The sequence below is a fragment of the Ictidomys tridecemlineatus genome, chromosome 10 (assembly GCF_052094955.1).
Source record: "Ictidomys tridecemlineatus isolate mIctTri1 chromosome 10, mIctTri1.hap1, whole genome shotgun sequence".
In the NCBI taxonomy this organism is placed as follows: domain Eukaryota; kingdom Metazoa; phylum Chordata; class Mammalia; order Rodentia; family Sciuridae; genus Ictidomys; species Ictidomys tridecemlineatus.
Genome location: NC_135486.1, coordinates 105199242 through 105213783, shown reverse-complemented (window position 1 = coordinate 105213783; position 14542 = coordinate 105199242). Strand labels below are relative to the sequence as shown.

The window sequence follows — 14542 nt, the reverse complement described above, 5'->3', positions numbered from 1 at the left end:
GTTTTGCTTTTGTTTTTCAAAACTCGACTGATTTCTTTCAAGCCATTTCGCAAAGGGGAGGGTCCCTGAGGATGTGTCTATAGACTAACATTAATGTAATGCCAAAGGCCTGTGGAAAGACTGGGTGCCCTGGAGCGAATGAGTGCTAGGTCTTCTTCCAGCCTCCTGAAGGGGGCTGCTGATCAAGTATTTTCACTCTCCATTTTATTTTTAGTTGTGGTCAGGTAAAATCCCTAGAAACTCCCGCATACTCCCCCACTGCATTTCCCTCCTATCCATTTCCTTCCCGGACACACAGACTGGATCATCTGTCCTCTGGGGGAAGGAAACATAAGTGCAGACTGTTGGAGCAGCACCTTCCAAACAGGGGCTGGAGGGAGGAAAGGAGAATTCAGAAACACATTTTTTTTTGTTTTTTAAAAGAGTGAGAGAATTTTGATATTTATTTTATAGTTATAAAATAACTATAAAATATATTTATTTTATAGTTATCGGCAGACACAACATCTTTGTTTTGCATGTGGTGCTGAGGATCGAACCCGGGCCACACGCATGCCAGGCGAGCGCACTACCGCTTGAGCCACATCCCCAGCCCCTCAGAAGCACATCTTCATAGGTGGAAATGTCACCATACTCCATCGGATTTTCCCTGCTTTGAAAGTCACCCCAGCTGTCTGTACCGGCTCAGACCGGTGCTGTGCACTCTGATGGGGAGGACAGAGCTCTGGGGAGCAGCATAAATACTATGTATTGCCAGTGGTCCCGGAGAAGAAGAAGAAAACGTATTTTAATTAAACCAAACTGTACAAGCAAGATTTGGGGAAGAGTCAAGAATGCAAATAAGTTTGTCCCTAAGAAGCCACTGTGGGCGCTACTATTCAGAACATTACGGCGCGAGGCGGTGGCCGTAGTGCAAGCGTGTTCGGTGGGGTGGCCGGGCGGCCCGAAGGTGCGGTGTTCCAGATCTGCTTCCGAGTCCCATTCTGCTCTGGCTTCTCGGGTTGGGCGGCTCCAGGTGGGGACACGGAGCCCCAGGGGGTGAGGCGCGCAGACTCGGTTCTTTACGGCGGGCCTCCAGTCGGTCTCGCGAGAGCGCCGGCTCATATCTCGCGATAAGTGGGCGCGGGCGGAGCGGAGGGAGATCCGAGCAGCGGCGGCAAGCGCGAGCAGGCGACTGAGGTGAGCGGTGGAGGGCTAGGCGCGGGGTCGCGGGCTCAGGATCCTGGGGGCTGGGCGGCGGGGCGGAGAGGGCCCTGGCCCGGGGCTGACCGCAGTCGGCGCGGGTGCCGCCCCCTACGTCCCAGCGGTCTGGAGACCCCACGTCCCTTTCGCACCGCTAGAGATTGGGGCGCATCCCCTGCTGTCCTAGCAGGGTCCGTCGTTCTGTTGGGGTCTGCGCGTAGCCCTGTTCTGGAGACCCCTGGTCTACCCTCGCCACCTGTCCCTGCCCCTGTCATGACGGGGTCTGTAAGCGCTTTGCCTGAGAGACCCCCGCCTGCACTCGCCCCCTAGCCGCTCTTAGTGATCTGGGCCAGTCAAGTCGCAGCTGTGGCTCCTCTGAGCATCCATTGGCAAGAGGCCCCTAGGGAGCTAGAGACTGCGCGTGGAGAGAAGTGGTGACTGCTGTCCCCCTGAGCCGCCCCAGCTGTCTGCACTGGCCAAGCAGGCATCTTGTTGGCTTCTGGAGGCACCGTGTGCCCAGAGTCCAGCTCTTTGGGGGTAGTGACGGGGATAGTGTGTGTTTAGAGAAGGCAGGATTCACCAGGGGATCAGGGCAGTGAGTTTTCTTGGACACTTCTTACTTTTAGTTTTATTTTTTTGATATTGGAGATTGAACCTAAGAGCGCTTTACCACTAAGCTACATCCCCAGCCATTTTCATTTTTTGAGATAGGGTTTCGCTAAATTGCTGAGTTGCCTAGGCTGGCCTCTGCATTTGCAGTCCTCCAAATGATTGGGATTACAGGCTTGCACCACTTTGCCTGGATCTTGGTCACTTATTTAAATTTTTTCTGCCATTTCTCTTTTGAGGCTGGAAGGGTAGTATGCTCCTGACTCCCATATCAGGGGCTGTCCAGAGGTGTTGGGGGTTCCACCTTCAGGTGGCTGGAAGGTTTTGAGCCTCAGGTGTGTATGGTGTGGATGGAGCAGCCTGGTTCCAGGAAGTTGAAAATACAGTGTTCTTTTCATTTTAGTATATTAATGGGTCAGTTCTCAGGGGATGGTGTTTGGAGAAGAGGATGGAAAGTGTGGCTCTGGTCTGAACTTGGAAAATAGATTTGGGCTTGGAGGGTAGAGCTCTGTTTCCTGCCTGGGTTTACCAGGCTCACAGCACTGAAAGCGCAGATCGACTCCATTCTCAAGGTTCTTTTAAGTCAGAAACTCGGAGACAAGCTAAGTTATTGTTATTATTTTTTTTCTTCTGGAGACAGGGTCTTGCTTTGTTGTCCAGGCTGGCCTCAAACTTGAGATAGTCCTTCCTCAGTCTCCTAAGTAGCTAAGATTATGAGCACCCAATCAAAAAAAAAAATGTTTTTAAAGGGGTTTGTGTGTATTTTCATTCTGATACCAAAGGGAAATGAACTAGCACTGCCCCTTCCTAAGGGGAGAAATAGTATGTGCCTGTGGGGGGAGTTCAAGCCTCTTGGCCATAAATGTACGTGGGATGTTCCACACCTTTTGGCTGGTGGCAGCTGGCATGACATGTAGGAAGCACAGGTGTTGAGGAAGCAGTTCTTTTACACATGAGCTTGTGGAATGCATGCTACCTTCAGACTAATCAGACCCAGCTTCTGATCTCTTCTGTACCTTTTTTTTTTTTTTTTTTTTTTTTTTTTGGTACTGGGGCTCATTACCACTGAGCCACTTCACCAGCCCTTTTTATTTTTTATTTTGAGACAGGGTCTTGATAAGTTGCTTAGGGCTTGCTAAGTTGCAGGGGCTGGCTTTGAACTTGTGATGTTCCTGCCTCAGCTTCCCCAGCCTCTGGGATTATAGGTGTGTGCCACCGCACCCAGCCGTTCTGTACTTTTTTTTTTTTTAAAGATACCTCCTCTCCCAAGTTTACTGCAGCATTATTTATTGAGGATTTTCTTTTTAATATTTACTTTTTAGTTTTCGGCGGACACAACATCTTTGTTGGTATGTGGTGCTGAGGATAGAACCCGGGCCGCACGCATGCCAGGCGAGCGCGCTACCGCTTGAGCCACATCCCCAGCCCCTGTATCTTTTTTTAAATTATTTTTTCCACAATAGTTTTATTCTATTTATTTATTTTTATGTGGTGCTGAGGATCGAACCTAGGGCCTCACACATGGTAAGTAGGCGCTCTACCACTAAGCTACAACCCCAGCCCCAGTCTTGTTCTGTACCTTTCCGAAGCTTCAGTTTCATCATCTGTAAAATTTCTAAGAAGACTGAATACACCAACTTGTTTTGAAGATTGAGCTGTTGTTTTCTAATGTATAAGCAGAGTGCTGGTCAAATGTGAGGTGACAGTTGCACAATCTACCATTTGGGTACATGTGGGATGCCTCCTCTCTGGGACTTGGTTGGAGGGAGTGATGGCACTTACTGCTGTTGCTGTTAATATGAAGTCACACTTGTGTTCCTGTGCCCACCATTGCCTTTATCATGCTGTTGCATGCTTTGTTTCTGATTTCCCAGAGGCTACTGGGCTGCTAAGCATCTTCTCTAGAGAGCTGGCTGTCCATTTGTTTTGTTGGCCAGTATTCAAATAGTGACTTGGTGACTGTTTTTTTTCCCCCAGTTCTGAGCATTGAACTCATGGGCTTGTGCATGCGAGGCGAGCACTTTGCTACTGAACTATATCCCCAGCTCTTTTTATTTTGAGACAGGATCTCACTAAATTGCTGAGGCTGGCCTCAGACTTGTGAGTCTCCAATCTCAACCTCTTGAGTCATTGAGATTACAGGTATGGCTACTGAGCCTGGGGTTTGCATGCTTTTATGCCTCTTTTCCTCTTGGTAAATTGGTGGCGTGTACTCTCTGTTTCCTTTGAAGAAAGTGGTTGTGGGCTCTGAGAAGGCATTAGGGCTGTCTAGAAGCATTGCTGATGGTGGCATCTGATGATCTGTGGAAAGGCTGACTCTGACTTTTTTTGTTCTCCCAGAAGGAAAGTGACCATGGAAGACCTGGGGGAGAACACCACTGTCTTGTCTACCCTGAGATCTCTGAACAACTTCATTTCTCAGCGAGTGGAGGGAGGATCCGGTCTGGATGTGTCTACCTGTGCCCCAGGTTCTTTGCAGATGCAGTACCAGCAGAGCATGCAGGTGAAAGGCTGGGTGGGGTCTCTGTTAAAGACACCTAGGCTCAGGTGGGGCCTGTTCAAGTTCTACACAATTGAGGTAGGTGAGTATTAGGTAGGCTTAGAGGCCAGTTGTGGTCTTCCAGATCTCATCCTGGGCATTTATCATTTGGGGTGCTAGTTGGAGACCAGGACCTGCCCTGAACTGTCATGGTTAAAGGCCTACCTCATAAGCACCCCAAGAGTGGACATGTGCATAGCTGTGGGTTCATACTGATATATTCATGGATGCCAAAAAGCCAGTCTATTCATTTAATTGAGGACAAAACCCAACTGCGTAGGAGCATGGGTGCCAGAATTATGAGCATACTGTCCCCTTGAAGATGTAACATAGAGAGGCTGTATTGTAAACACAGGCACCTGGTCGCCTAGTCAGCCTAGTGAGAAAGCCAGGGCAATAAGCGGAGGGACTGGATATTCTGTTTTAGCCTATAGGGGGCAATTTGCAGATCCTGTGATTTTTGCAGTTTTCTCTGATTCCAAGTTCTTGAGAATGCTCACTATGGATATAGTTGCAAAGGGTTCAGGTCTCCTGAAGGACTTCAGGCCCTAGAGAATCATGGGCTTAGTCCTATTCTGGGCTGGGACATCTGGGCCCCCAAGGAAAGAAGTGGTGTCTTGGCCTTGCCTGAGCCCTGTCACTGCACCATTGCTGTACCATCCTCCTCTCGGTCTTCTCTGCTTGTGTCTATCTTTCTCTTGTCCACTCTACATGTGCTCTGGATTCTGTGACCCATGTCAACTGAACCAGGTAAGGCTCATGTACTGATTGGCAAAAAGGATGGTGTTTGTGTGGTTTATTCAGTGATGGAATTACTGTTAGTTAGAGCACTGAGCTGCACACTGCCCTTTCTTGGGTCATTATTCTGAGATTAGACCTATTATACTTTTTGTGGTTTAAAAAAAAAAAATTTTTTTGTGTAACCTGGGAATTGAACTCAGGGAGCACTCTCTCACTGAGCACATCTAGCCCCCTCCAGGCGCTGCCCCCCCCGCCCCCCCCCCCCCCCCCCGTTTTTTAAATTTTGAGACAAGGTCTCACTAAGTTAATGAGGCTGGCCTTGAACTTGGAGGTTCTCTTATCTCAACCTCCTGAGTCACTGGGATTATAGGTGTGTACCACCACTTTTATGAAGAGGCAGTGTTAATAGGTGGTTATTATCTTTGATTTCTGGCAAAATAAATTGGTAACTTTGGTCTTAAAAAATGCTATGATTTTAAAAAGTGGTATAATGTTATTGATGCAAATGTCTGGGAAATTTAGCTTGTCAAAATCCATGGGAAAATGTATGCCAGATATCGAGGCGCATGCCTGTAATCCCAGTGCCTCAGGAGGCTGAGATAGGAGGACCGTGAGTTCAAAGCCAGCTTCACGGTGGCAAGGCGCTTAGCAACTCAGTGAGATCCTGTCTCTAAATAAAATACAAAATAGGGCTGGAGATGTGGCTCAGTGCCTGAGTGCCTCTGAGTTCAATAATCCCTGATATAAAAAAAAAAAAAAAAAGGAAATCATGGGATTTTTTAATCAGAATTGGACCTTGGAGGTCCCCATTGTTTCCTCAGGTAGGGATCAGTGATCAGTCTGTACCCAAGTAAGGTGGGTAGGAATCATGATTACAGACCTGTCTGGGACCTGACTCTGGTCATGTCCTGCCCTGGATGCCAGGCATGGTTCTTTTTCTTCCTTTCAAGGCTCCCTGAGTTGTAGTGAGGGACCTGAGGACAATCTGGGGAATTTGGAGGCAAAGATAGATGGGGTGTCTTGTCTGTCAGGTGCTTGCCCTTCTTTTTAGCCCTTGTTTTAGTTGGGAGTGTTTAGTTAGGAGTGTATTAGAAAACTTCAGTGTTGTTTAAACACAAAGGAAAGTTTTAAGTTGTTCTTGACACATAGCCGGCGGGCAAGTATGGTGCCCTTGGTCCCTGTGTGGTGACATCCCTATAGACGAAGAGATTCTGGCTTTCTGAGACAGAGTTAAGAATGAGAAGGCTAGTGAGTATGAAGAATGAGCTTAGGAACCTCCAAATATCAACAGGTCAGAGTTACAATGAGGTGAAATGTAATAAGAATAAAGAAAGAACCCAGGTGGGAGGGCCAGGGGAGGAGCATTGCTTTAGACAGGGCCCTCACCCTGTGGGCACTGTTGGCATGGGGCTGGGCACTTTTTTTTTTGCAGAACTTTCCTGGGCACTGTCAGATGTTTAGCAACAATCCTGGGCTTCTGCCCTTGTGTATCGGTGGGCAGCAGCACTACTAATTCCATTCTGTAACAATCAGAAGTGTCTCTAGACAGTGCTAAGTGTCCCCTGGGGCAAGTTTGCCCCTGTAGGGGACCATGCTAGCCCAGTGGTTTACAGACTTTAATGTGTATGTGAGCCTCCTGAGAATGTGTCTAGAAGTGATTCTGATTCAGCTCAAGGGTCTGTGTAGGTTAAATGTTTGGGAGGTTCCAGGCAGCAAGGCTTTGGTCCCAGTGAAAACAGTGACTCTGAGAGACTGTGGGCATGTCCTCTGGGGCCCTTTGAGGCTTGAATCACCTGCAAGTACTTATCTCTTGTGGGCCTACTTCTAAAGTAGCCCCCAAATTCTGGCCCCATCGTAGACTCTAACCTTCTGGTTACTCAATTGAATGCTAACTTGGTGTTGTTGCAGTGGGATTTCGAAGATCTAATTAATGTTGCCAATCAATCAGTGGACCTTAAGTTGGGGAGGTTCCCTGGGTTTCTGATCTAATCACATGAGCCCCTTAAAAAGATTGAGTCCAGATGTTAGAGTCAGAAGAGTTGGACTCAGTAGGGGAGGGAGTAGGGCATGTGGTGAGGGGGGTGGGCAGCTTCCAGGTACTGACAGATAGCTGAGAAGTGGATCTTGTCTTTCACTGGTGGGCTAGCTAGGGGTTCCTGCCAACTGCCTTAATTTTAGTCTTAAGAGACCTTTATCAGAGAACCCAGCCACATGTCTGCACTTCTGATCTGCAGAGCCCACCGCCTGTTAATGAGTGGTGTTTTTAGCTGTCCAGTTTGTGGCAGTTTATTATACCGCTATAGAAAATGAACACACCTTCTTTCCTAGAACAAGCTCACCCACTGTCATCTTAAAATGTGTCTCCTTCTGATTCTCTTAATCTTTCCTTGCTTGTTGCCTCTCACCCACTTCCCACCTGGGGACCAAGACCTTGCTGGAGTGGCACTTGGGGTGCATTGAGCGGAGCAACTTGCCTTGTTTGACGTGGCTGCTGAGGATTTTCTTTCTCTTTGGGTACGACCTTCTCAGTTGGAGGAAAGAGCAGAGCAGATCCGTTCAAAGTCCTACCTCATCCAGGTGGAGCGGGAGAAGATGCAGATGGAGCTGAGTCACAAGAGGGCTCGAGTGGAGCTGGAGCGGGCAGCCAACACCAGCGCCAGGAACTACGAGGTGGGTCCAGGTGGGCAGTGTTTGTCCAATCAGCCTCTGGGGACAATAGGCTGGATGCATGCTTACCAGGCTGTAAGAAGTCAGGAACCAGCCAGGGCCAACTGAGGCACTCTGCATGGGGATTGCCAGGTTGTTCCTCTGAGGATACCTATGGTGAGTCCATGTTAGCTGTGCTGGAGAAGGGTGGCTTGATATGGGGACAGCCACAAAGTGGGGATTCTCTGGCTGTGTTTACTGCTCAGTGAGGCCACAGTGCCAACAAATCTGCTGGGTGTCTTGGTTTCCTCTGTTCTCTGGAGAAATTGGAATGCAGATCTGGCAGATCTACCAAGTGGTGCAGGGGTGACAGGCTTAGAACATTACTGAGTTGCTTGAATTGTCTCACCAGGGTGGTTGTAGGACCTCAGGAAAGTGCCCTACTCTCGCTGCTGTGCTTGCTCTTGGCTTCCCAGGACAGCAGGAAAGTGCAGCCTTGCAACTCCAGGAAGGCTCAGTCCAAGAACCTTCTGTTGGCATCGCTTTGATTAACAGTCCTTTGCCAGGTTTTCACTAAGTGCTGATCAGTTGTGAAAAGGCTGCCAAGATTCAGCCAATGCCACAGACCAGGGAATCTCTCAGGCCTTCCTCCCTTTCTTTTCTGGCCCCCACTTGCCGTGTATACATGTACTCACAGTTTCCTGTCCCTGTGTAGATTTCCTCCAGGGTGTAATGCAAATTGGACTGTTAGAGCCAGGAATGTAGATTCCTGCCTTGGTGTGCTGTCTGGGCTCATGAGCCAAGACTTTGAAGTGCCATTTGTTGAGTGGACAGACAATACCAGGGGCCCTTGGACTGTATGAATATGCAGTGCTAATGGAAATGGTCCTGGCTCTCAGGCAGAAGGATGGGCCCTGGAACTATTGGAGTTTCTCTGGGCAAAATGCCTTGAAGGTAGGGCCTGTGTGCCTGCCCTGGATCTCCAATGTCTGGCACATTTGGTGGTGCCTTGTGGGTACCTAAGAGCATTTGAGTGAGGAGTTGCAGCAGGGTCTGTTAAAGCTCAGGGGCACAGAATGACAAACTTGGGAACTTGAGAAGCTTTTCATGACCACAGACATGCTGAGGGGCCCCGGGAGCCATGGAAATTAGTCGTTTTCAGATTGTCCCTGGAGTCTTGGCTTCTACATTGTTTTTTCAGGGGCTGCCAGGTTGCTGGTAGGTGAGTGTGGAGGACAGGCACTCCTCTTCCTGAAAATGGTGGTAAGACCTAGGGTCTGAAAGCCTACCTGGGCTCCTCATCTGTGTTTGACTGGCAGTGCAGTAGTGATGTGTGGGAGGGCCCTGGGCTGACAGAGCAGTTTCTTTATTTTTGGGGGCTAGGATCAGGCCCATGTAGAACTCATGTGCTCTACCACTGAGCTATACCTCCAAGTCCCCTAATGGAAGATTCTTATTCTGTCTAGCAAAAGGGTCCCCTGGCTATTTTAGAGGCTGCACTTGAAGTTGTATCCCCTTGAGTCCCCTTGTGGTGGAGATTGGCCGTCTTTCCATAAAGCTTCAGCCCTATGTGTGTGTTTTTATTAAACCTATGTGTGTGCTTTTTGGGCTGGAATGTCCTAGGAAAGGGTGGCATAAGTGTTTACTCTGAGTAGGACCTGGGGGAAGTTCCTGGTGGTCCTAGGAGGGAGCTGGTGCTGGCAGCTTCCTGCTGAATCAGGCTGGTTGAGCTAGAAGGCAGGGTGCTGGGTGGGTGGCACTCACCATCTTTCTTCTTGGGATCTGATTCCTACTATCTGGTCCTTTTTCAGGGTCTGAAGGTGAACCCTTCAGGCCCTCATGAGTTGTCACAGTGGCATGTGTCCTAGTTCTATCCCTTCCTCACCAGCATAAGCAACATGGCCTCCCTGAGGGTAATGATATGTGGTATCTTTGAAGGGCCACGTGATCAGATACACTTGTGGCAGATCTAGCTCCCCTGTAAATGGTTCCGTTTGCAGGCTGACTTCCACCTGTCCCTGCTCCAGTCATTGGCTCGTTGGGAAGTGCAGACTCATTTTAATGATGGCCTGAGTGTAGTTCGACAAGATCTGCTGGTGCTGCAAAAGCTCAGCTTTTTTCCAAGGTCGATTCTGAATTTTACATTTTCCATGCTCCATCTCATCCCTGCTCATCACTGAGCAGTCAGTTTAATGAGTGTGTGGTGTCATCCATGCTGAGTGCCCTCCAAGGGCCCTGGTTTCTTTCAGTGGGAACTGTTATGCTACTGTGGCAGAAGCACTGGCACTGCCATCCCAGTCCCAGGTTTTCACCTGGTTTTGCTGGGGACTTGGCTGATGGTTCTGTCTGGCTATTCTGTGGGCCTGAATGGCCTAAGTCGGGTCTGGAGTGTCCTTGTCCTGATACTCCTTTGGGATTTCAACTCTCTCTGGCCATGATCTTCCTTCTCCATAGCGTGAGGTTGACCGCAACCAGGAGCTCCTGGCGCGTATTCGGCAGCTTCAGGAGCGGGAGGCTGAGGCCGAGGAGAAGATGCAAGAGCAACTGGAGCGCCATAAGCTGTGCAAACAGAGCCTGGACGCTGCCAGCCAGCAGTTGCGGGAAAAGGAGGATGGCCTGGCTACAGCCAGCGAGGTAAGCATGGGCCTACATGCAGGCCCTGGGGTTTGCTTTCTTGCCTTCAGCCATTTTCCAAGGGAAAAGAACAAGTGACCTCCCAACTTTACCTAGTAGCAAAGAGGCATCCTTTAAACTATGCTCCTCACATGTGCACCTGTAGTTTTTGCATGGTCATAATCAGAGTAAATAAATTAATTTTCCATTCTGTGATTTTCAATTAGTAAGTGGAGCCCTTTTTTGTTCTTTGTAAATATGAATTTTAATGGTTGGCTAATCCATTTTTGTCCTTTTTCCAGTGTTTGGTTTCCTTGTGTTTGCCCCGATAGCTCCCTGACAGGCAGTTTTGTGCATGCACTCTGTTTATTTCTGTTATGTTTTGTTTGGACAGACCCGAGGAATAGGGTGGCAGACCCAGTCATAGCTCTGTGGTGGTTGTTGCTAGTTGCTGGGTTGTGTTGATAACCACCACGGAGTATCTAGTATTGCTGTAGCTTTCACTGTTCGTAGATGGTGGTATATTCTGGAAATACTTTTTTCTTTTTTTCCAGAAGATGTAAGTAGGTGCCTCTGGATTTGCATTTCTTTGATTATCAGCGAAGTCTTTTAGCATCTCTCAGCATCAGAGACTGCCTTTGAACCAGGATGTATATGAACTGTAGTCTCAGGGACAGCTATATATGTTGTAGAGACAGCCTGAGCGTTAGTGCTGGTGGGTACTGGACTCCTCTGACCTTCCTTGTCCCTCTTCTGTGGTGTTCAAGATCACAGGTGCCGAGAGGAAACAGATGAGAACCGCCTGAGGAGGGGGGAACACCATGTCGCATCATTGGTATTCTGTCTCCATGTGGCTTTCTCCACTTGATAGATCCTCAGGAGCGGGCTGTAGGTTATTTTTGCCTTGGCAGCACTGGGGAGCATGTTAAGGTTGTTCCCACATCTGTCTTCTGAAGTGAGTGTTGGCAGGAGAGGAGATGTGATCAGCTTCCAGAGAAGCTGGCTCCTGCTTCTGGAGAAGTGGGCTCTCTGTGGGCCCTGGGATCTGCGTTTTGGGCTGTGTCGCTGTTCTGTGGTCAAAGGGAGCTATACATACACTTCAGTGAAGGGTAGAAGAGGTGGTCCTGAGTGGGGCCATGTCCTCAGAGAAGCCCTCTCTCATCACTCAGTTCAAAGTCATAGGTCTTCCCCGTTGACTGCCATCTCCTATCACAGTGCCCCAGTTTATGTTACTTGCCACTCTGAAGTTCTCCGTTTTATCTGTTTACTTGCTGATGGTCTGACTTTCCCCAGGATGTTTGTCCTCCATCAGGGCAGGCTGGCTCTGGTGTAGTGCTTAGTGCTCAGTGCATGTTTACTGAACTCAGCAGGCCATTGATGGATGTGTGTGTGTGTGTTTTTAAAATATATATATATTTAAATATATATATTTAGTTGTTGATGGATCTTTATTTTATTTATATGTGATGCTAAGAATCAAACCCAGTGCCTCACACATGCTAGGCAAGCACTCTACAATGGAGCCACAACCCCAGCCCAGTGGATGTGTTTTTAATATCTCCATTTCTTTTTTCTTTTTCTTTCTTTTTTTGGTATGGGGGTTTAACCTTAGGGCATCCCTAGCTCTTTTTATTTTTTATTTTGAGACTGGGTCTCACTTGTTTAGGGCCTTGCTAAATTGCTGAGGCTGGCCTTGAACTTTTGATCCTTCTGTCTCAGCTTCCTGAGTTGCTCTGATTATAGGCATGAGCCACCATGCCTGGCACCTCTGTTGTTTTTTGAGTCCCACTGTGGTGCTCACTCTTGTGATAAAGTGAACCATACAGATTGTTGAGTATGGGGTGCCCCATGTGTGTCTCCTAGAGGGTCATGCTTTGAATAGCACCAGTGTGTTTCCCTGGGTCCTGGGTTGGGTACAGTTCTCAGGAAAAAGAAAGGAGTGCTGTGGCTTCTCTGCAGAGGATGCCCCCTCGGGAGACCCTTTGCCCCCTACAGTTCTACCCAGTGTGACTTACTGTGGTGAGGTTGCTGGACCCACTGTCTTGCCCTCTGTGTGGGCTCCCTAGGGTGGAATTTAGGCTGTGTTAGTTTGCATGACAAGGAACAGGGCTGGTTTTTTGTGTTGGCTTGACCAGCATGCTCTTTCCCTCAGGAAGGGGTTGGTGGTGGATGAGGTGATGTCAGAGCAAAGAGTGGTGGTTCCTTCACATGCCTATTCTGTGGTGTCAGGTGGACTTGTCCCTCCTGGAAGCTGCTGGATGGGCCCTGCTGGTTTTGCTCTGGGACTGTCTCTTTCTGAGTACTGTAGCCAACCCAGCTGGTTCTAAACCACCTTGCTGGCCTGGGAGTGCTGCATCCTTACTGATGGTTGGAATTGTGGTGTGAGGATGGGTAGAGGAAGAATTCTGGGTTGAGAGCATAATGAGAGCCAAAGAGTGGAGGGAAGGCTAAGGTGGATGCATGGTGTAGGGACACTGTGGGCCTAGGATAAGGGGTATAGAGGCCACCAGGCCTGAGAGGCTAGGCCCATTCTGGCTAGTGGCAGCTTTGCTCTGGGAGTCCCAGGACTAGCTTTCCTCGAGGGCCTGGTTGTAACCCAGATCTGTCTGTCAGCTTGTGGGGACTATGACCCAGGGTTCTGGCCTGCAATACTTCTGAGAGTGTCTGTCTCATTTACCCAGGTGTAGGCTCCGCAGGGGTGGGCTCTGTTCCCACCCCATGGTAACAGACAGGAAGTGATGGCTCTTCCTTTCACTGTAACTTGCCGGGAAGTTACGTTTGCATCCATGAGCCACCTGGAATCCCCTCTCCTTTCAGACCATCAATGTGTTAAAGGGTCGTGTCTCAGAGCTGCAATGGAGTTTGATGGACCAGGAGGTGCAGGTGAAGCGCTTGGAGTCTGAGAAGCAGGAGCTGAAGGAGCAGCTTGAACTGCAGCTCAGGTGAGGGAAAAGGAGCTTGGGGATGCGGGACTTTGCCTCTGTGTCTGTCAGGCCCTGGATGCTTTTCTCACCGCAGGCTGCAGGAGGGACTGACACAAGGCCTCTGAAACTGGGATTCTGAGTGCTAGGATAGGGGGTGTTTTAAATGTTTTTGAGCCAGGATGAGGGCAGCAGCTCCTCCTTCTCAGGGTGGCACACCTTTTCAGAGCAGGCTTCCAGAGAAGATCTTATGCTGAGCTAGGTTTTGAAGAACATGCAAGACGTCCCTTGAGTTTGTGTGGGCTGTTGATGGGAAAGGACATTTTAGGTTTGGGGGACATGGTAAGCAAGATAGATGTGGGAAAATCTAGAGGATGGTGTGGTCAGGAGGCTTTGGGTTCTCTCCTGAGGAGTTGACCCTTCCCTTACCAGCTGTAATCTGAGTTTTTTGCTTCTTGGGGAGAGGGGTGATCAGGTCTGAGTGGGTCCTTTCTGTGGTTGCATCAGGTCTGGTGATCACTGGTGGAGGGTGAGCAGTGTGTGGAGAACTGTGGGGTGCTGTCAGTGGCCGATGTTCATCCACGGCAGCACCATCCAGATGAGAGCCACTGTAGGGGCTACTCCAGGACCTGGGTGTACCCTTGTAGTGGCCTTGTTTGTGCCAGGAGCTTAGGCTGAGAGTATTCTTAAGGTGTTCCTTCATGTCATGCACTCTTCTCTGAACAGGAAATGTCAGGAAGTTAATCAGAAAATTCAGGAACTTCAGGCTAGCCAAGAAGCAAGAACAGACCAAGAACAGAAGATTAAGGTGGGTTGCTCTGTGTCAACCTTGTGTGTGTCCTGCAGGCATCTCAGGGGTGGTCTTAGCCCTTCTGCCACCCACTATTTGCAGGCCTTTCTGAGCTGAAGATGCCCTCAGTGGATGTTAGCCACTGTCCTATCTTCTAGGTACTGTGCTGGCTGCCAGGAGGCCAAGGTGAGTGAAATAACCATTTCTTTGTTTGTATGTGGTGCTGAGGATCGAACCCGGGTCGCACGCATACCAGGCGAGCGCGCTACCTCTTGAGCCACATCCCCAGCCCTGAAATAACCATTTCTGCTCCCAGGAAGCTTGTGTCCTAGTGAAGAAAGGCCCACTAGAAACACAAGGAAAAAGTGACATTGGAGATGGTACAAAGTAGACCTACAAAAGTTGAAACCCTGCCCATAGTCACATACTGGAGAGTCACTGAAATGGGTCCCCAAGCCAGGTCCATCTGATGGGAGCTCAGGCCACATGTTTCACTGTGGA

General features: G+C 49.2%; 1 protein-coding gene across 5 annotated transcripts in view; it reads left to right on the top strand.

The window, feature by feature from the left end:
* Nucleotides 1–1082: 1082 nt before the first annotated feature.
* The window catches only part of Mad1l1 (mitotic arrest deficient 1 like 1), a 354495-nt gene continuing 341035 nt past the window's right edge, over nucleotides 1083–14542 (top strand). For 2 of the 5 annotated variants that reach the window (XM_078023582.1, XM_078023580.1), the window contains exons 1-6: nucleotides 1083–1179; nucleotides 4132–4294; nucleotides 7601–7741; nucleotides 10172–10351; nucleotides 13148–13272; nucleotides 13978–14059. In XM_078023582.1, coding sequence (XP_077879708.1) covers nucleotides 4145–4294; nucleotides 7601–7741; nucleotides 10172–10351; nucleotides 13148–13272; nucleotides 13978–14059 — 678 coding nt within the window. In that variant the 5' untranslated portion in view covers nucleotides 1083–1179; nucleotides 4132–4144. Of the gene's footprint in view, nucleotides 1180–4131; nucleotides 4295–7600; nucleotides 7742–10171; nucleotides 10352–13147; nucleotides 13273–13977; nucleotides 14060–14542 lie in introns of those variants that run through there. The other 3 variants (XM_078023583.1, XM_078023581.1, XM_078023584.1) reach the window with 3 other exon arrangements.